The 23,219-nt window shown below is 34.7% G+C and overlaps 1 protein-coding gene across 11 annotated transcripts in view; it reads left to right on the top strand.

The window, feature by feature from the left end:
* Nucleotides 1–23,219, top strand: part of CCDC7 (coiled-coil domain containing 7) — a 460,046-nt gene that overhangs the window by 377,019 nt on the left and 59,808 nt on the right. For 9 of the 11 annotated variants that reach the window (XM_070255438.1, XM_023632305.2, XM_070255443.1 and 6 more), the window contains 4 exons: nucleotides 10,691–10,798; nucleotides 15,023–15,106; nucleotides 16,182–16,265; nucleotides 20,143–20,226. In XM_070255438.1, the coding sequence (XP_070111539.1) occupies nucleotides 10,691–10,798; nucleotides 15,023–15,106; nucleotides 16,182–16,265; nucleotides 20,143–20,226 (360 nt within the window). Of the gene's footprint in view, nucleotides 1–10,690; nucleotides 10,799–15,022; nucleotides 15,107–16,181; nucleotides 16,266–20,142; nucleotides 20,227–23,219 lie in introns of those variants that run through there. The other 2 variants (XM_070255447.1, XM_070255446.1) reach the window with 1 other exon arrangement.

Below are 23,219 nucleotides of genomic sequence, written 5' to 3'. Positions count from 1 at the left end.
AATTCCCCACAAGGCAGCAGCTTACAAGCCACCGTCAGGCCCACGGACTCTGGCTGTGTCCCAGACGAGGCAAGGGGCTCCCAGAGATCCCATGAGAATGGAGTGGGGCAGAGTGGAGCTCTGGTGAAACGGCTATGTAGCCCAGGGGGAACTCCAGGTTCCTACAGCAGCCTCAGCGAAAGCCTCTGCACAGCACTAGTGGAGAGGTCCCAACTGGCAATCGCAAGGCAGGAAGGCCCTGAGGCAAAAGTAGCACAGCTAGGTGAGCTAATGACACACTGCAGAAGATACCCATAGCTCTGCTGGGACCTATAGTGGACAAGTGTGATCTTGTGGGCTCTGTTAGGGACAAAGTGGCGATTATAGGTGATCCTGCTCCTGGCTGCTGGGAAAGCCCACAACACCACTGCAGACCACAAGGAGGGAGTGCATCTAAGTGGGCTGCAACAGTAGGCATCAGCAGCCTGAGGCCCCCTTGCAATTGCCCCCACAACCTACGAGGGACCCCACAGGGGGAAGAAGGCCTGTTCAAAGAAATAATAGCTGAGAACTTGCCAAACTTGGGAAGAGAGATGGAACTTCATGTGACAGAAGCCAATAGATCTCCAAACTTTATTAACGCAAGAAGACCAACCCCAAGGCATATAGTGGTGGAACTACCAAAAGTCAATGACAAAGAGAAAATACTAAGGGCAGCCAGGCAGAAGAAAATAACTTACAAAGGAAACCCCATAAGGCTATCAGCAGATTTCTCAGGAGAGACCTTACAGGCTAGTAGAGATTGGAATGAAATATTCAAAACTCTGAAGGACAAAAACCTGCAGCCAAGAATACTCTACCCAGTGAAAATATCCTTCAAATACGATGGAGAAATAAAAACTTTCCCAGATAAACAAAAGTTAAGGGAGTTCATTGCCACACAACCTCCTCTTCAAGAAATGCTCAGGAAGAACCTCATTCCTGAAAAATCAAAAAAAGGAAAGGGGTTACAAAATCCAGAAGGACAATAACACAAAGTAACAGCTCTCCATCAGGACAAAATGCAAAAGAACCAGAAAACAAGTGATAAAATGGCAACACTAGGCCCCCACGTTTCAATAATCACTCTAAACGTGAATGGATTGAACTCTCCAATCAAAAGGCACAGAGTGGCAGGATGGATCAAAGAACAAGATCCAACAATATGCTGCCTCCAGGAAACACACCTCAGCCCCAAAGACAAACACAGACTCAAAGTGAAGGGATGGAAGACAATACTCCAAGCTAATAATGAACAAAAGAAAGCAGGTGTTGCCATACTTATATCAGACAAAGTAGACTTCAAAGCAAAACAGATAAAGAAAGACAAAGAGGGGCAGTATATAATGATAAAAGGGATGCTCCACCAAGATGACATAACACTTATAAGTATATACGCACCTAACACAGGAGCACCAAAATTCGTAAAGAAACTATTAGCAAAACTAAAAGGAGACATCAACAGCAATACAATAATAGTAGGGGACCTCAACACCCCATTAACACCAATGGACAGATCATCCAGACAGAAAATCAACAAGGAAATTATAGAATTAAATGAAAAATTAGATCAGATGGACCTAATACATATATATAAGACACTTCATCCAAAAACAGCAGGTTACACATTCTTCTCAAGTGTGCATGGAACATTCTCAAGGATAGACCATATCTTGGGAAACAAAGCAAACATCAATAAGTTCAAGAGGGTTGAAATAATACCAAGCATCTTTTCTGATCATAATGCTGTGAAACTAGAAATTAACTACAAGAATAAAGCTGGGAAAGGGCCAAAAATCTGGAGACTAAACAACATGCTACTGAACAAACAATGGATTATTGAAGAAATTAAAGAAGAAATCAAATATTATCTGGAGACAAATGCAAATGAAAACACACTGTACGAAATTATTTGGGACGCAGCAAAGGCAGTCCTAAGAGGGAAATTCATTGCAATACAGGCTCACCTCAATAAGCAAGAAAAATCTTACATAAACGACATCTAACAGAATTAGAAAAAGAAGAACAAACAAAGCCCAAAGACAGTAGAAGGAGGGAAATAATAAAAATTAGAGCAGAAATAAAGGATATTGAATCAAAAAAGACAGTAGAAAGGATCAATGAAACAAAGAGTTGGTTCTTTGAAAAAATTAACAAAATCGACAAAACCTTAGCCAGACTCACTAAAAAAAAAGAGAGAAGTCTCAAATAAATAAAATTAGAAACGAGAGAGGAGAAATCACAACAGATACCGAAAAAAATACAAAGGATCATGAGAGAATACTATGAAAAACTATATGCCAACAAATTGAACAACCTAGAAGAAACGGATAAATTCCTAGACTCATACAACCTACCCAAACTGAATCAGGAAGAAATAGAGAATCTGAATAGACCAATCACAAGTAAAGAAATAGAAACAGTAATGAAAAAACTCCCCAAAAATAAGAGTCCAGGACCAGACGGCTTCTGTGGAGAATTCTACCAAACATTCAAAGAAGATTTAATACCTATCCTTCTCAAACTATTCCAGAAAATAGAGGAAGATGGAGCACTCCCTAATACATTCTATGAAGCCAACATCACCCTGATCCCCAAACCTGACAAGGACAACACAAAGAAGGAAAACTACAGGCCAATATCACTGATGAACATAGATGCAAAAATCCTCAACAAAATTTTGGCAAACTGAATACAGCAATATATCAAAAAGATTATACACCATGATCAATTGGGATTTATACCAGGGACACAGGGATGGTTCAACATCCGCAAGTCAATCAACGTGATTCACTACATTAACAAAATGAGAAACAAAAACCACATGATCATCTCAATAGATGCAGAGAAAGCATTTGACAAGATCCAACATCCATTTATGATAAAAACCCTCAATAAAATAGATGTAGAAGGAAAGTACCTCAACATAATAAAGGCCATATATGACAAACCCACAGCCAACATCATACTCAATGGACAAAAACTGAAACCCATCCCTCTCAGAACAGGAACAAGACAAGGGTGCCCACTTTCACCACTCTTATTCAACATAGTACTGGAGGTTTTGGCCAGAGCAATTTGGCAGGAAAAAGAAATAAAAGGAATCCAAATAGGCAACGAAGAAGTAAAACTCTTGCTGTTTGCAGACGACATGATCTTATATATAGAAAACCCCAAAGAATCCATAGAAAAACTATTAGAAACAATCAACAACTACAGCAAAGTTGCAGGGTATAAAATCAACATACATAAATCAGTAGCATTTCTATATGCTAACAATGAACTAACAGAAAAAGATCTCAAGAACTCAATCCCATTCATGATCACAACAAAAAGAATAAAATACCTTGGGATAAATTTAACCAAGGAAGCGAAAGATCTATACAATGAAAACTACAAGACCTTCCTGAAAGAAATCGATGACAACATAAAGAGATGGAAAGACATTCCATGCACATGGGTTGGAAGAATAAACATAGTTAAAATGTCCATACTACCTAAAGCAATCTACAGATTCAATGATATCCCAATCAGAATTCCAATGTCATTCTTTAGAGAAATTGAACAAAGAATCCTAAAATTCATATGGGGCAACAAAAGACCCCGAATTGCTAAAACAATCCTGAGAAAGAAGAACAAAGCTGGAGGCATCACAATCCCTGACTTCAAAACATACTACAAAGCTACAGTAATCAAAACAGCATGGTACTGGTACAAAAACAGATGCACAGATCAATGGAACAGAATTGAAAGCCCAGAAATAAAACCACACATCTATGGACAGCTAATCTTTGACAAAGGAGCTGAGGGCCTACAATGGAGGAAAGAAAGTCTCTTCAACAAATGGTGCTGGGAAAACTGGACAGCCACATGTAAAAGAATGAAAATCAACCATTCTTTTTCACCATTTACTAAAATAAACTCAAAATGGATCAAAGACCTAAAGATTAGGCCTGAAACAATAAGTCTTCTAGAAGAGAATATCGGCTGTACACTCTTTGACATCAGCTTCAAAAGAATCTTTTTGGACACCATAGCCCCTCACATGAGGGAAACAATAGAAAGAATAAACAAATGGGACTTCATCAGACTAAAGAGCTTCTTCAAGGCAAGGGAAAACAGGATTGAAACAAAAAAACAGCCCACTAATTGGGAAAAAATATTCACAAGTTATTTATCCAACAAAGGGTTAATCTCCATAATATACAAAGAACTCACACAACTCAACAATAAAAAATCAAACAACCCAATTACAAAATGGGCAGGGAACATGAACAGACATTTCTCCAAAGAAGATATACGGATGGCCAATAGACATATGAAAAGATGCTCATCATCACTAATCATCAGGGAAATGCAAATCAAAACTACACTAAGATATCACCTTACACCTGTTAGAATGGCAAAAATATCCAAAACCAAGAGTGACAAATGTTGGAGAGGCTGTGGAGAAAAGGGAACCGTCATACACTGTTGGTGGGAATGCAAACTGGTGCAGCCACTATGGAAAACAGTATGGAGATTCCACAAAAAGTTAAGAATAGAAATACCTTATGACCCAGCCATCCCACTACTGGGTATCTATCCTAAGAACCTGAAATCAGCAATTCCAAAAGTTCCATGCACCACTATGTTCATTGCAGCATTATTCACAATAGCCAAGTCATGGAACCAACCTAAGTGCCCAGCAACTGATGATTGGATAAAGATGTGGTATATATATATATACAATGGAATACTACTCAGCCATAAAAAAGGACAAAGTCGTCCCATTCATAACAACATGGATAGACCTTGAGGGTATTATGTTGAGTGAAATAAGCCAGACAGAGAAAGACGAACTCTGTATGATTCCACTCATAGGTGGTAGTTAACATATGGACAAAGAGAACTGATCGGTGGTTGCCAGGGGAAAGGGGGATGGAGTGAGGGCACTAGGGGTGAAGTGGTGTACCTACAACATGACTAATAATGATGTACAACTGTAATTTCACAAGGATGTTAACTTTCATAACCTTAATTTTAAAAAAGGAAAAAATATAATAATAATTCATAACCTAAATGTTCATTTCCTTTTCCTATGGGAACTAAAGAACAGTTGAATAAGCGTCACATTCCCTTACCCTGAAGTCATTCTCACCTCAACCTCTTCTTTTTTCAAAGTACTCAGGGTTAATAGTACTTTTTGGGTTGTGAGCGGCTATTTACTCCTGCAAAGCCTTGTTTCATTTATTTGCATATTCCCTTTTAGTCCCGTTTCTTTCTCCCTGTCTTATCCCTGCCCAGGCAATTGCCCGAATGTGTTTTCTATGTATACTTGAGTTTGTAGGTCCCTTGCAAAAGAAGGAGTTTGGTTTTGAATGTGTTTGTATTCACATAAATAATTGTGCTCATTCTGTGTGCTGGCCGATAACCTTTGACTCCCAAATTGGTTTCTTGTTCTTTCTTTGCTCTGCTTTGCACAGGGCAGTGCAGGTAGAGTGGGGTGGGGAGTGGGCAGGACCTATATAAACATAGAGTTACCATATGACCCCACACGTCCACTCCTAGGTCCATACCCAACAGAAATAAAAACATGTCCACATAAATACTTGTACACTAATGCTCATAGCAGCATTTTTCATAGTAGCCATAAAGTGGAAACCACCCAAATTTCTATCAACTGATGAATGAATAAATAAAATGTGATATATTCATACAGTGGAATATTATTTGGCAATAAAAAGAAATACTGAAAACAAAACATCAACATTAACAAGAGTTTGGAAGAAGTTGATTCCAATACTCATGGAGGACTTTGGGGGATTCAAGACTTCAGTGGAAGAAGTAACTGAAGATGTAGTGGAAATAGCAAGAGAACTAGGATTATTAGAAGCGGACCCTGATGATGTGACTTAATTGCTGATACTTCATGATAAAACTTTAATGATGAGGGGTTGATTCTTATGGATGAGCAAAGAAAATGGTTTCTTGAGATGATATCACTCCTGGTGAAGATTGTTGAAATGATGACAAAGTACTTAGAATATTATATGAACTTAATTGATAAAGCAACAGTAGGGTTTGAAAGAAGTTCTACTATGGATAAAATGCTGTCAAGCACCATCGCATGCTACAGAGAAATTGTTCATGAAAAGAAGAGTCAATTGATGCAGCAAACTTCAATATTGTCTTATTTTAAGAAATAGCTACAACCACCCAACCTTCAGCAACCACTGTCCTGATCAGTCAGCAGCTATCAACATCGAGGCAAGACCCTCCACTAGCAGAAAGATTACACCTTGCTAAAGGCCGAGATGATAGCATTTTTTGGCAATCAAATATTTTTTGATTAAGTATGTACATTGCTTCTTTAGACATAATGCTAGTGAACGCTTGACTATAATGTAAACATAACTTTTATATACGCTGGGAAACCAAAATATTTGTGTGACTCATTTTATTGTGATATTCCCTTTATTGTGGTAGTCCAGAACAAAACCCACAGTATCTCTGAGGTATGCCTGTACACTGAAAACTATAAGATTTTGATGAAAGAAATTGAAGAAGACACAGATAAATGGAAAGATATCTTGTGTTCATGGATAAGAAAAATTAATGTTGTTAAAATGTGCGTACTACCCAATTGTATCTACAGATTTAATGCAATCATCATCAAAATTCCAATGGAATTTTCACAGAAATAGAAAAACTATCCTAAAATTTTTGTGGAACCAAAAAAGACCCCAAATAGCTAAAGCAATCTTGAGAAAGAAGAGCAAATCTGGAGGCATCACACTTTCAGAGATTTCAAAGTATAAACTACAAAGCTGTTGTAATCAAAACTGTATAGTGTTGGCATAAAAATAGGCACATAGACAAATGAATCAGAATTGAGAGTCCAGAGGACCTATGCATAAACAGTCAACTAATATCACACAAGGGAGCCAAGAATATTCAACGGGAAAAGGATAGTCTCTTTAATAAACAGTGTTGGGAAAAGTGGATATCCACATGCAAAAGAATGAAATTGATCTTCTATCTTACACTATACACAAAAAGCAACTTGAAATGGATTAAAGACTTAAATGTAAAACCTCTGAAACCATAAATCTTCTAGAAGAAAACAGGGAAAATGATCCTTCACATCGGTCTTGGCAACAATTTTTTGGATATGACACTAAAATCACAAGCAACAAAAGCAAAAATGAGCAAGAACTACATCAAACTAAAATGCTTCTGCACGGCAAAAGAAATAATCACTTCACATAAATGTTAATTTTTTTTATAGTGAGAACATTTAATATCTATTCTCTTAGGAAATTTCAGGTATACAGTACACTACTGTTAACTATAGTCACCATGCTAGATATTATATCCCCAGAACTTATCAATCTCATAATCAGAAGTTTGCACCCTTTGACCAACATATCCCCATTTCCTCCACCTTCAGGCCCCAGGCAACCACTTTTATACTCTATGTTTTCATGAATTTGGCAGGTTTTGGGGTTTTTTTGGTGAGGAACATTGTCCCTGACCTCTCATCTGTGCCAATCTTCCTCTATTTTGTATGTAGGATGCCACCACAGCATGGCTTGATGAGCAGTGTGTAGGTCTGTGACTGAGATCCAAACCCACAAACACCGGGCCACCAAAGTGGAGCATGCAAACTTAACCACTATGCCACTGCGCCACCCTGTGTTTGGCACTTTTTAGATTCCACATATAAGTGAGATCATATAGTACTTGTCTTTCTCTGTCTTACTTATTTCACTTATCACAATGCCCTCAAGGTCCATCTATGTTGTTGCAAAGGGCAGCATTTCCTTATTTTTTATGGCTGAATAATATTTCATTGTGTGTGTATGTGTGTGTATATATATATAGATAGGTAGATAGATATAGATATATGACATTTCCTTTATCCATTCATCTGCAGAACGACATCTAGATTGTTTCTATATCTTGACTATTGGAAATAATGCTGCAATGAACATGGGAGTGCAGATATCTCTTTGAGATCCTAATTTCATTTCCTTCAGATATATACCCAGAAGTGGGAATGCTGAATCTTAAGGCAGTTCTATTATTAATTTTTTGAGGAACTTCCATACAGTTTTCCATAGTGGCTGTATCAATTTACATTCCCACCAACAGTACACAAGGGTTTCCTTTTCTCCACATCCTCACCAACACTTGTTATCTCTCTCTCTCTCTATTTTTTTTTGCCTGAGGAAGATTAGCCCTGAGTTAACATCTGTGCCAGTCTTTCTCTATTTTGTATGTGGGTCACTGCCACAGCATGGCTTGATGAGTGGTGTAGGTCCACGCCTGGGATGTGAACCCATGAACCAAGGCCACCAAAGTGGAGCATGCTGGACTTAACCACTATGCCATGGGGCTGACCACGCTTGTCTTTTTGATAATAATCATTCTAACAGTGTGAGATAATATCTCATTGTGGTTTTGATTTGCATTTCCTTGATGATCAGTGATGCTGAACATCTTTTACGTACCTCCTGGCCATCTGTATGTTTTCTTTGGGAAAATGTCTATTCAGATCCTCTGCCCATTTTTAATTGGGTTATTAGTGTTTTTGCTATTGAGTTGTATGAATCCTTTATATATTTTGAATATTGACCTCTTATCTGATATGTAGTTTGCAAATATTTTCTCCTATTCTATAGGTTGCTTTTATTGTGTTAACTTTATTGTGGTATTCATTTTGCAATATATATGCATATCAAATCATCATATTGTAAACTTTCAACCTACACAATATTTATGTCAATTATATCTCATTAAAACTGGGAAAAATTTAAAAAGAATTTATAAGTTTTTTAAATGAATTTTTACCTTAAGATAATCTGACATGATTTCTCTTTAGAACCATTAATATGGTAACTATATTAATAGATAAACCTACCTTGTATTCTGCGAATGAAATTTTATTTCCTTGCTTTTTATTTAAGATTTTTGCTTTTATATTTTAAAGCTGTAATGTGTAATGTGGCAACCCTAGCCACATATGGATATTGAGCATTTGACATGCAGCTAGTTCAAATTGAGATGTACTCTAAGTTTATAATACACATTTGAGTTTGAAGACCTACTATGAACATAATTACGTAAAATATCTCATTGATTTTATTTTGAATATATGTAAAAATTATGTTTTGTATATATTTGGTTAAATAAAACATTACTAAAATTGATTTTACTTGTTTCTTGAATTTTTAATGGAGCCATTATTACTTTTAATTACATATGTGACTTGCATTATTATATTTCTATCTGCAGTATTTTTATGTCAGTTATGCCAATTATGTCTATATCAATGTCAATATCATTGTAATGACTATTTTGACTTTGTAAAAGAAATGGAGAGGGCCAACCACATGGCTGAGTGATTAAGTTCACGTGTTCCCCTTTAGTGGCCTGGGGTTTACCAGTTTAAATCCTCAGCATCACTCATCAAGCCATGCTGTGGCAGCATCCCACGTAGAGGAACCAGAATGACTTGCAACTAGGACATACAACTATGTACTGGGCTTTGGGGAGAAAAAAAAAGAATATTGGCAACAGATGTTAGCTCAAGGCCAATCTTCCTTAAAAAAAATTCTTGATTTACATTTTAAAAAAAGAAATGGAAAAATTCCATTTTTATGTGCTATAGCATAATATTCAATCCTTGAAGAATTATAAAGAATTCCACTCATGAAAATATCTGGGCTTGGCACTCTTGAAAGGTTATTAGTTTAATTGAAAATTTTAATTTTTAATTATTCTTTCCATTTTTTCCTGGCATATTTTGCTTATTTTTTTTTATTTTGAAAGTGCCAATTTTATCCAGATTTTAATGTAGAGAGATATATTGGTAGGTAAATCATGATATTTTCCAAAGAAACATAAACTAGTAATTGGCTCTCAAATTCCAACCATGTGATAGAATTAATCCTTTCCTAAATTTAGGTAATTCTCTTGTGGCAATAGCTGATGATTTGTTTTGTCCTACAAATATGCTTAAAACTTCTAAATTACTTGCAAATATTCCAAAATCTTAGAATTCCTTGTAAATATCTACATTTCTAGCTTCTCTTGAGAATTTAGATGATCCAGGAACGTAGGCCTGCATTTGTAACAGTCAGTGAGAGCAATAGCCTTATATAAAATATTTACTCTTCACTTCTTCTATTCTTCACTTCTGCTGTTCATGCCACTTTGAACATCACCAGGTTCATTTCACTCACATTACATGCTCAGTCCCAGTAGACATTTGAGTTTACTAGCTAGAGAATAGGTTTTAGAGTCTAAAAGAGCAAAATTTATTTGAAGCTTTTGCACTTAATAACTGTGTGACCTTCCAAAATATGCATAATCCCACTAAGCTCTACTTCCCTCATCTGTTAAATGGGAGTAAAATACCTACTGCCTAGTATTCTTGTGAGGATTAAATGAGATAATATCTGAAAAGTACGTAGTATAATATCTGGCACATAGTAGCTATTTAGTAAGCTTTTAAAAATTATTAGACATATTTGTATTTAATTGAATAATCAGTATGTTAAATTGTTAAGTAAATAAGGTTAAATAATTCTAAGGTGAAATATCTCTAATTTTATGTACTATAATTTTACCTCAAACAAAATGTTAGTTTTAAATTAATTAATCTGGCAATCTATTATTATTCCAGTTAAAAATGAAGTGGCTTCAGAACTTCCAGATACTGCAGAAAATCTTCCAGCAATAAATCCATCAACTAGTGACCTAATATTGCAATTAGATTTAAACAAAGTTTTAGGTAAGTAGAGATTTATAATGTTTGGACACAGTAGAACATAATTAAGAGTTACAGTATTTCAACTGTATAGTCTGTTGTTAAAAGAGAATAAGAAATTCAAACATAGGGCAGTCTGTCTTAACTTAATAATAATTTCATTGTAATCAATCAATCTATCAATTAATATGTATATTTAAAATATTATTGTGTGACTCATTATTCTACCAAAAATTAATTAGGTAATGCTTAATAATTTCCCTTTACCTGCTCATGAAACAAAAATATATAGGCTTTCCCTTATATTGTGAATTTTCGTAACATAAACTAGATGCTATATGACCACTTTCTTAGAGAACACAATTTTGATTACTTATATCATCTTTTGTAATAACAAGATGGAATAAAAATCTAGATAGGCAATATGGCTGCTTTGTGATCTGCCTATCACAAAGTTGGGAAATTTCTAATGGTAAAAAAACCATGTAAGAAATAGAATATGTGCTAAAGCTAGTGTGGCCAAGTGACTGAGTACTTTGCAATAAAATACAAACTTAAGTGTTCTGCGGCAACTTCCAAACAACCACTTTAAGGCAGACATCAGCAAGTGGTAGACTACAAGGCACCAAGCTCTTGCTCCCTGACAGAAACATTGAAAAAAATAAGCAGAAACTGTCAGAACCAACTTTAGCAGAGCAGTGGGAAACAATCATATGTTATAGTAACCAAGAAAATATCCACTTAAGGAAAAGCCATCTTCAAAATGGTAAGAAAGTCTTGTGGACTTGTGAAGCACAAAGATGAACTACAAAGAATAAGAGAGCTCCTAACATTCAAGGCATTACCACTAGACTTGCCCTAATTAGCTAAAGGGCAGACAGTTAGTAGTCATCCAAGAACATGAATGGGTGTGTGGGCATTTCCAAGGAATTTGGGGCACTGACTAGTCTCCTGGAAGCCACTAAGAACAAAGAACAAAGGTGGTGCTTTGTGGAATTGCAAAGGTTTGAGAGGCACCTGGAAGATCGAGCCAGGCTTATTGGCAAGGTTCACTCCTACACAAGGCCAATCTGTCATGACTGAAAGAGGTGGCTGTTTTATCTAATGCACAGAAACCAACAAAGGGAGTCAAGGAAAATGAAGACAAAGGGACTATATTCTGAATCAAAGAACAAGATAAATTTCAGAAACTGACTGTAAGGATGGAGAGAAAGTAGTTCTGAGAGGCGAAGTTTATAGTGACAAATGCTTATATTAGAAAAAAGAGAGTTGAACAATATGACTTTATACCCCCAGGAAGCAGAAAAAGAAGAACAAACTAAGCCCAAAATTAATAGAAGGAAGTAAATAACATAGATCAGAAAAGAAACAAATAAGGTATAGACTAGAAAGACAATACAAAAGATTAACAAAAGTAAGAGTTGGTTCTTTGAAAAGATACACAAATTGACACATCTTTAGCTACACTAAGAAAAAAGAGAGAATATGGAAATAAATAAAATCAGAGATACAAGAGAGCACATTACAACTGATACCACAGAAATACAGAGGATCACAAGAAACCACTATGAATAATTGTATGCCAACAAAACAGATAACTGAGGAAAAAAGGATAAATTCCAAGAAAGATAAAACCTATCAAGACTGAATAATGAAGAAATGCAAAATCTGAACAGACTAATAATGTGTAAGGGGATTGAATCAGTAATCAATAATCTCCAAACAAAGAACAATTCAGGACCAGGTGGCCTCACTGGTTTATCCTACCAAATAAATAAAGAAGAATTAATCTGAATCCTTCTCAAAATCTTTCCAAATTGAAGAGGAGAGAACACACACAAACTCATTTTGTGTGACTGGGACACCCTTATACCAAATTCAGAGAATTACACTAAAATAAAAAAACATGACAGGCCAATATCCCTGATGAACATAGATGCAGAAATCCTCAACAAAATAATAGGAAACTAAATTCAACAGCACATGAAAAGGATCATATACCATGATCAAGTGAGATATCTCTGGAATGCAAGGATAGTTCAACCTTCACAAATTAGTAAATGTGATATACCACATTAACAAACTGAAGGATAAAAATCATATCATCCCAATAGATGCAGAGAAAACATTTGCATTTTCAACATCTTTCATGATAAAAACTCTCAAAAAATTATGTATAGTTGGGATGTATGTAAACATAATAAAGGCATGTATGACAAGCCCACAGCTAACATCATACTCAATGGTGAAAAGCTAAAAGCTTTTCCTCTAAGATCAAGAATAAGACAACAATGTCCAGTCTTGCCACTTTTACTGCATATAGTACTGGAAATCCTAGCCAGAACAAATAGGCAAGAAAAAGAAATAAAAGAGATCCAGACTAAAAAGGAAGGAGTAAAAGATTTCTCCTCTCTAGCTATAAAAGTCCTGGATGGCATCTTCTTCCAATATAAGGCTATTTTATCTACATTGAATATCTGTTATTTAGTGTTGCCACCTTCATGAATTATCTTGACGATTTTCTGGATAACTTGCTGCAACTAGCACATCAGCAGTTGCTGCTTCACTTTGTACTTTTATGTTGTGGAGATGGCTTTTTTTCAAAAACTGATGAACTGACCTCTGCTGGCTTCAAACTTTTCTTTTGCATCTTCCTCACCTCTCTGAAACTTAACACAATTGAAGAGAGTTAGGGCCTTGCTCTGTATTAGGTTTCGTCTTGGCTGGTTTGATCTTCTATCCAGACCACTAAAACTTTCTCCATATCATCAATAAGGCTGTTTCACTTTCTTATCATTCATGTGTTCACTGGATTAGTACTTTTTAATTTCCTTCAAGAACTTTTCCTTTGCATTCACAACTTGCCTGTTTCATGCAAGAGGCATAACTTTCAGTTTATCTCAGCTTTCAACATGCCTCCCTCACTAAGCTTCAGCATTTCTAGCTTTTGATTTAAAGTGAGAAATGTGCAACTCTTCCTTTCACTTCAACACTTAGAGGCCATTGTAGTGTTATTAATCAACCTAATTTCCGTATTGTTATATCTCAGGGAATAGGACAGCCTGAGGAGAGGGAGAGAGATGGAGAAACAGCCAGTTGGTGGAGCTGTCAGAACACACAACATTTATCGATTAAGTTCTTATCTTATATGGACATGGTTCATGGAGCACCAAAACAATTACAATAGTAACATCAAAGATCACTGATCACAGATCACCATAACAAATATAATAATAAGGAAAAAGTTTGAAATACTATGAGAATTACCAAAATGTGACACAGAGACATGAAGTGAGCAAATGCTTTTGGAAAAATGGTGCCCATAGATCTGCTCAATGTGTGATTGCCACAAATATTTTATTGGTGAAAAATGATATATCTGCAATAAAGCAAAGTGCAATAAAAATGAGATATGCCTGTAGTTGACCTTAAGTGGCTATTCGAAATCATTCTTTTTTGGGGGAAGAATTCCTCTTTAATAATGTCCATGTATTTTTCCTGCAATTGGACCTAGTTTCAGTTTCTGAAGCAAGCAAAAATTTCAAATCACATAAAAACTCAAATAGAAAGAGACCCAACCTCAATTCAAGTACTTTTGCAAAGTTAACCATTTCCTCTTCGCAAGCTACATGATCTATATGCTAAAGGGGCCTGGAGAGGCAGTCTGCAAACTATCCCATCATTCATTTCCATCACCATGTCTACTTTGTTTACAGTTAATTAACATAAAAGGGTATGAAAATATTCCTAGATGAGTCAAAGAATTTCTGTCCCATGATAATTTTCTGTGACGATGGAGACCATGTTTTGCAACATAACCTGTGAAAGAAAATGCTGTCTCCCACCTGTATCATTAGGTAATCCCTACAGTATGATTATGATTTTAATGTAAACTTAAAAGTTATAATATTATCATAAACTCTCCAGGATACTTTACTTTAGTGTAAGAGGGAGCATTGTATAGAAAAAGCACTGGTTAAAGAATTATGAGGTAAGTTTGTGGGTCAATTTTGTCATTATCTGGATACACAATCTTGGTCAAATCATAAACATCTCTTAGCCCCAATATATGGAGGCTTAATGATTGCTAACAGCCCTTTCAATTCCAAGGTTTACTGATTCTGCAATCCAGACATTTCATTATAACACATTCATTAATAACAAGGCTAATTAATGTAGTACTACATACATACACTTGTATGTTAGGGTTATCTTACAAAGTGTTTTGATATCTACTTTTTTCTATAGAGACTGATGTAGAATACTTGAAAGATGTTATTGGAAGACGGATGTTAATGGGGGAAATGCAGATGCAAGCAAAGAGTCTCCCTGGTAAGCACATGAATGTTGCACGTCTAATATTTCTGGTTTATTTACCTTGTTTGGTACCTTCCTTCAAACTGCAGAAGGAAATGACTTCAGTACAATAATTCAGCTAAATAACTAAAAAATAAACAAGAAAACAATAATAATATTCCCGGAAAGAGGAAGACGAAATCAATATGCAGAAATGCTACATTATATGTCTAAAAGCTCCAATTTTCAGCGTAAATTATGGGTCATGCAAAGAAACAGTAAAGTGTGAGACATAAGTAAAAAGACATGCAATAAAAACTGCTCGTAAGAATCTAAGATGTTGGACTTAAAGAACAAAACTAAAAAGCAGTTACAAATATATTCAAATAACTAAAGGTAACCATTCTTAAGAAGAAAAGGAAGGTATGATGATAATGTCTCATCAAATAGGAAATATCTACAGAGAGAAAGATACTTTTTTGAAAAAGACTACATGGAAATCTAGGAGTTGAAAAGTACAATAACTGAAATTTAAAAATTGACTAGAGGTGCTCAGTAGATTTACACTATTAGAAGAAAGAATCAGCAAAGTATTGAAACACTAGGAGAGCAGAGAGATTAAAGATCAAAAATATAATTTAAAATAATGGCTGAAAAGAAAATCAGATATTATAAATAAATTAGTTAATATAGCAAACACTATACATACTTAGTTGCTCTTCTTCTTCTCTCAGTTTCTTTAATGGGCACAAAGTTATGCAAAGAAATAATTAAAATAAAAATTGTAATTTATTTATAGGTGCAATGTGTATAACAAGAGTGAAAACAAAAAAAACAAAATAGGAATTTAGAGTTATACATGGGACTATATATGTATAATATGAGAGTAACATTTCTAAATGTCACTGAAATTTAATTAGTGTAAATCCAAAGTAGATCCTAAAATTGTGGTGATTGTTATACAATGCTATGATTATATTAACAACCATTAATTAGACATTTAAAACAAGCAAATTGTATAGTATATGGCTTTTAAAAAATAGCTCAGGGAACTCCAAGCAGGATAGGATTTTTTAAAAAGTCTTACAAGTGTTTTGAAACTGTTTTATAGAGACTGATACAACACACTTCCCAGATGTCACTGGAAGAGGTACAATAAAGGAAGAAATCAAGACACAATCAAAGAGTCGTTCTGGTAAGAACAAGAAAATTTCACGTCTATTTCTGGTTTATTTTTATTCTGGAGTTTACTTAAGTTTGGATCTTTAACAACTACAGTACCTATGTGCTATTATTACATGATAAAATGTCTCATAAATTCCCTCCTGTAATTACTGGAGCTCTAGCAGTTGCTATCAATGGAAGATTAACTACATATTATAAGTTTTAGTGCTCATCAATTAAAAAAAGTGATCTGTAAAATCCAATGCTAGAGTGACTTTGGAATATGCTTGATGGGAGCATTTCAAATGGTATTATACTCACTGTTTTTTTTTCAGGCTAGATAGGATAGTTGCTTTGTATTTGCAAAAGCAGAAATGTTAGCTTATGAATGTGATACAAAGAGGAATTTAGCAGATAGTTATTTCGTTGGTTACTAATTCCCTCTAGATAACCAAAAAATCAGGCAAATTTATAATATCTCAGGTGAAGTAGAGATCTGTAGTTTTGTTATATAGTTCACAGTTTACACTACTGTCTCTTGTTCTGGTATAACAATGTTTGACATACTTCTTCCTGATATTTGGTGTGATACCAAAAGAGGCAGAGAGCTTCACAGAGAAATAAGGGAAAGAACAAAGTGAGCTCTTTCAAAACAACTGTCATCCTAAGGTGATTGTGTGCATGTCCAAGTCTGTGCCCTCAGAGGAAGAACATTAGAAGCTTCACGCTACAGTGAAGGAGACTTCAGTAAAATAGAAAATAGTCCAGCCTAATCACTAAACAAATAAGCAGGCAAACAACAACAACAAGCCTCCAAAGGGGAGAGGAACTCACCATCCAGATTTGCTACAATATATTATGTAAAATTCCTAGCTTTTGTTAAAAACTTATGGGACATGCAAATAAATACTAAAGTGTGAACTATACCCTGCAAAAACTTCTTCTGATTATCCTAAATGTAGGATACTATAAAATAGTTATAAATATTTTTAAAGAGTTAGAGAAAGCCATGCTTAAAAAGGAAAGGAAGATTGATGACATATCTCATCAAATATAGAATATCAAAAAAGAGAAATTATTTTGTGAGAAAACACAATGAAAATTGTGCAGTTGAAAGTACAAGAAGTATAAGGAAAAATTCACTAGAGGGGTTCAAGTGTAGATTTGAATGGTCCAAACAATAGGAGTAGAACACAGAAAAAGAAGCAGAAAAAATATCTGAAGAAATAATGGCTGAAAATTTTAAAACATATTTGATGGTAAATATGAATCTTCACAACCAAGCTTAATGAAATCTGAGTAGAATAAGCACAAAGAAATTCACAACCAGCCACATCATAGTAAAAGTGATGAAAGACAGACAGAGATAATACTGAATGCTGCAACAAGACAACTCATCACGTAAAATGATGCAAGATAAATAGCTGAGTTAGTATCAGAAACTATGGAGGCCAGAAGGCAGTGGGATGGAATATTCAAAGTGCTGAATGAAAAAAAAAGTCACCAAAATCTTATATCCAGCCAAACTATCTTTCAAAAGTGAAGATGAGATAAAGATATTTCCAAGTAAATAAAAACTGAGAGAACTGGTTGTTAGCAGACCCAGCTTATAAGAAATACTAAAGAAAGTTGTTCATACTTAAAGTAGTTTACCTTGGACACTAATTTAAAGTCTGCTCCAGGGATAGCCCTGGTGGCTTAGTGGTTAAGTTTGGCATGCTCCACTCTGGCAGCCTGGGTTTGGTTCCCAGGCGTGGACCTATGCCACTCTGTTAGCAGCCATGCTATGCTGGTGGCCCACATACTAGAAGACAGAGGAAGACTGGCACAGATGTTAGTGCAGGGTGAGTCTTCCTCAGCAAAAATAAATAAATCCCTCTCCAAGGATTGTGGATTAAAGGTATTCTATAGTTCCAAAAGACAGTATAAATGCATATTTTGCCTCCTTTTTTCTCTTAGTTGATTCAAAAGGCAATTGTATAAAACAGTGTGCATGTCATTGTTTTGTTGGGCCTATAAAATAAGGGAAAGTAATATACCCTCAGTAACAGCACAAAGGAGATGTATGGGAGCAGCTATGTATTTGAACCAGAAGATGATACTAGATGTTAACTCATATCTGCAGGAACAAATGAAGAGAACCATAAATTACAAATAAGAGAGTTAATGTAACACACTGTAAATATATACTATCTTTTCTCAGCTTCTTTAAAGGGTGTAAAGTTATATAAAGAAATAATTATGACAATGATTTTATATTTGTAGGTGTAATATATATAACAATAGCACAAAAATGGGGCAGAGATAACAGAGCTATATAGAAGTAATATTTCTAAATCTCACTGGAATTTTATTAGTATAATTCTGAAGTAGATTCTAAAATTGACTGTGATGATGGTTATACAACTCTGAATATAATTTTTAAAGAAGCCGTTGAATTGGATACTTTGGGAAAATTGTATATGTTTTATATTTTATAAAAATAGCTTAGTGAACTACAAGTAGTAAGAGATTTTTAAAAGATTTAAAGCAATGGGAGGATACTGTAAGAAGGAAAATTGTGTCTCTTACTAGATTATAAGTTTCTTCAGTGCATACCTTTTAATTCCTAGTACTTAACCCAGTCTTTCTTCAAATGCTATTTTGATTGCTTCCCTGCTTATCTGAGAACGTTTTGCTTTCTTTATTCAAATGACTGTCTTCTTCTTACTTATATCCATTGAAGACCAGAAGAGCTAAAAATCTGCTACTGTTTCCCAGTTTCATGTTGTTGTAGATATTACTTTCACAATAAGTTAAATAATTTTTGAAAATTCGTCTGCTTAACCTGATGCGTTTTTGTTTATTTTGTTAATGATACCCCAGCTGGTACCCTCTCTGTAAAGAATGTAGTATGGTACATTTGGGCTGCCAAAATCATAGTGTGACCTTTTACGTTTATTCATGGGCCCAGCTGTTTCGTGAAAGCGAGACTTCTACTGTATAGTGTCAAGGTCGTGACACTATACGACTACAACAACATTTACATGCTCTACTAGAATCAACTTCCACTTGCAAAACTTTTGGCCCAGGAGTTGACTTAGATCACCAATCCTAGTTTTCCCTTTCTCAATATGAATTCCTTTTTAATAATTTTTATATATTGTTCATGTCATTGAACCTTGTTAATAGTTGTTAACTATAACAAAAGTTTGAATCACATGAAAACTCAAATGGAAGTGGATCCAATCAGAGTCCTGGTACTGCTGCAAATTTAACCATTTCCTCCTTGCAACCACAAGCTCTACATGCTAAAGGAACCTCAGAGGGCACTTTTTCTCAGTCTAATGAATATCTTATTATTCTTTTCATCACTGATGCCTACATGATTTATAGTTATGTAACCTAAAAGGGAGTTAAAATTTTCATAGGATAGTCAAAGAATTTCAGGCTCAACTTAAGTTTCCGGAACTATGAAGACTAGTTCTCAACTAGTGGAAAAATATTGTTAAGTTCTACCTCACCAGGTACATCCCTACAGAATGAATGTGTTTTTACATAAACCAGGGAATTATATTATTATCATAAATTCTCTGAGATGATTTCAATTTGCATAAGAGAGAGCATTGTATAGTAAAAGGATTGGTTAAGGAATTATGCAGCATAAAGTTGTACATCAATTTCATCATTCCCTGGATATTTTGTTTTGGTCAAATCATTAAATGTCTTTAAACTTCAATATAATGTATCTTATATAATTTCTCCATCTGTTCCAATTTAAGGTTTTGTGATTCTCCAATCCAAACATTTCAGTATAACTTTTTCTAAAATAACAAATGCTAGTTAAGTTAGTCCTACACACACGCACACACACACACATTTGTATGTAAATGCTTACCATACAAGTGTTTTGAAATCTGTTTCTCTAGGGAATAACATGGAACACTCAAAAGATACAATTCGGAGAGGTATAACAAAGGGAGAACTCAAGACACAACCAACAAATCTCCCTGGTAAGAACAAGAATTTTACAAATGTACTATTTCAAGTTTATTTATCTTTTCTGGGGTTTAATTAAATATGGATCTTTAATAACAATAGTAACTATAGTTCATTATTACATGGGCAAAACTTTTCATGAATTCCCTCTTTTAATTAGTTGAATTTTTATATTAAATATCATATAAAACTGGCTAGATATTATTGGTCTTAGAACTCATTCATTTAGAATGTCGTCCATAAAAACCAATGCTATAATAATCTTAGAATATTCTTAGTACAAATATATCCAATATATTTTACTCTCTATTTCTGGCTTAGATAGAAATTTTTTTTGAAATTGCAAATGCAGAAAGCCTAGCTGATGAATGTGATAAGAAGAATATAACAGATAGTTATTTCATTTGTCATCAGTTCCCTCTATGATGAAAATGTCAGGCCCACTTATAATATCTCAGCTGCAGTAAGTAGTGTTCTTTAGTTATGCAATGTAGTTCAGAGATTATATGATAGAATTTAGGCCTGGAGTAACAGTGTTAGACACACTTCTCTTTGATCTTTGCTATAATACCAGAAGAGGAAGACATCTTAACAGAGTAAAAAGGGAAAGAGACATTCAAACAGAGTCCTGTTAAAAGCACTGACATCAAAAGAGGACTATGTGCACGCCCACGTATGGGCCCTCTGAGGAGCAACATCAGAGGCTTCACACATGAGGAGAAAGAGAACTTAGTAAAATACTCCTGCTAAATCACTATAAGTAACTAACTAACCAACTAAATATATAAACAAGCCCTCTAAACAACACATACCAGAAAGGAGAAGCATAAATCAGAATCCAAATTTCCTATGAAATATTGTCTAAAATGTCTAGTTATTACCCAAAAAAATCAAGACATTCAAAGAAGTGGTAAATTATGACTTAAGCATAGGAAATAGCAGGCAACAAAAAACACTTATGAGAGTTCTAGATATTGGACTTAGCAGACAATGACTACAAAATAGTTATTATAAATATGTTTAAAGAATTAAAGGAAACTATACTTAAAGAAGAAAATGAAGATATGGTGAAACTATTGCATCAAATAAACAATATTGACAAATAGATAAAAATTAATATAAAAGAACCAAATGCAAATTCTGAATTTGAAAGTTACAGCAAATGAAATGAAAAAATCACTGGAGGGGTTGAAGAGAAGTTTAGACTTTTCTTAAGAAAAAAATCAGCAAACTTAAGGTTATGAGGATACTCAAGGGAGAGCAGAGATAGAAAAAGGAGCAGTAAAAATGTTTAAAGAAAGATAGCTGAAAAATTTTAAAACTAATGAAAATTATTAATCTACAAATCTAAGCCCAATGAAATCTAAGTAGAATAAGGACAAAGAAATCCACAACCAGACTCATCATGGTAAAAATATTGAAAGACAAAGAGAAAACCTTGAAAGCAGCAAGAGAAAAAGAATGGGTCATGTAAATAGAACCACAGTAAGATTGACAGCTGGCTCAGCATCAGAAACTGTGGGGCCAGAAGGCAGTGGGATGGAATAGTCAAAGTGCTAAAAGAAAAATCTGTCAATCAAGAGTCATATATCAGGCAAAACTATCTTTCAAAAATGAAGTTTAAATAAAGAGATTTCCAAATAAAAAATGAGAGAACTTGGGGCTGGCCCCGTGGCCGAGTGGTTAAGTTCGCGCGCTCCGCTGCAGGCGGCCCAGTGTTTCGTTAGTTCGAATCCTGGGTGCGGACATGGCACTGCTCATCAGACCACGCTGAGGCAGCGTCCCACATGCCACAACTAGAAGAACTCACAACGAAGAATACACAACTATGTACCGGGGGAGCTTTGGGGAGAAAAAGGAAAAAATAAAATCTTAAAAAAAAAAAAAAAAAAAAAAAAAAAAAAAAAATGAGAGAACTCAATGCTAGCATACTCACCTTACAAGAAATACTAAAGAAAGTTCTTGCTGCTAAAAGTAAGTGAGCTCACAAAGTAATCTAAATTGACAAAAGAGAAATAAAAAATAAAACAAAACAACAAAAAAAGGCTTAAAGTAATTTTAGAATTATAAAATACCATATAAATGCATATTTTTCTTATTTCTTCTCTTAATTGATTTAAAAGGCAATTGTACAAAACAATAGGTATAAAATGTATTGTTGGGGCTCTAATGTACAAACATAATATATTTCACAAGAGCAGCACAAAGAAGATGGTGAGAGCAAGGATGAATTGGAGTAAGAAAATTACTTGAATCCACAGGAACCAATGAAAAGAACCAAAGATTGTAAATAAGAAGGTTAATATAACAAACACTATAAATATGTGGTTGCTCTAGTTTCTTCTCTCAGCTTCTTTAAAAGTTATGAAATTTCATAAAAAATAATTTTAACAATGTCTTTAATATTTATATATGTACCATGTAATACAATATCATGAAAATGGGGAAGAGGGACCAAAACTATGTGAGTCATATTTCTCTATCTCCCTGGAATTTAATTCGTACAAATCTGAAATAGATTCTAAAACTGACTATGGTAATAGTTACACAATTCCATGATTATATTAATACCATTAATTAGACATTTAAAACAAGCAAGTTGTATAGTATATGTTTTTTAAAAAATAGCTCAGGGAACTCTAAGCAGGGTAGGATTTTTTAAAAAGACTTAAAAGCAATGGGAGGATATTGTGAAGGAGGAAAATTATGACTCAATAGATTATAAGTTTCTCCACCACATACCTTTTATGCTTCTAGTGTTTAACACAATCTTCCCTCAAAGGCTGTTCTCATTGTCTCCCTGCTTATCTAAGCATCCTCTGTTTTCTCAATTCAAATGAGTCAGTTCTTCTAACTATACCTGTTGCAGGAAGACCGGAGGGCTAAAATATGCTGATGTTCTCCAGTTATGTGTCGCTATAGCTCCTATCACTTTCACAAATAGCATTACATAATTATTGAAAACTTGTTCTGCCCAATCCAATGTGTCTTTGGTTTTAGTAATGAT

This window comes from Equus caballus, chromosome 29, assembly GCF_041296265.1.
Source record: "Equus caballus isolate H_3958 breed thoroughbred chromosome 29, TB-T2T, whole genome shotgun sequence".
Classification (NCBI taxonomy): domain Eukaryota; kingdom Metazoa; phylum Chordata; class Mammalia; order Perissodactyla; family Equidae; genus Equus; species Equus caballus.
This window is presented reverse-complemented; position numbering and strand designations above follow the sequence as displayed.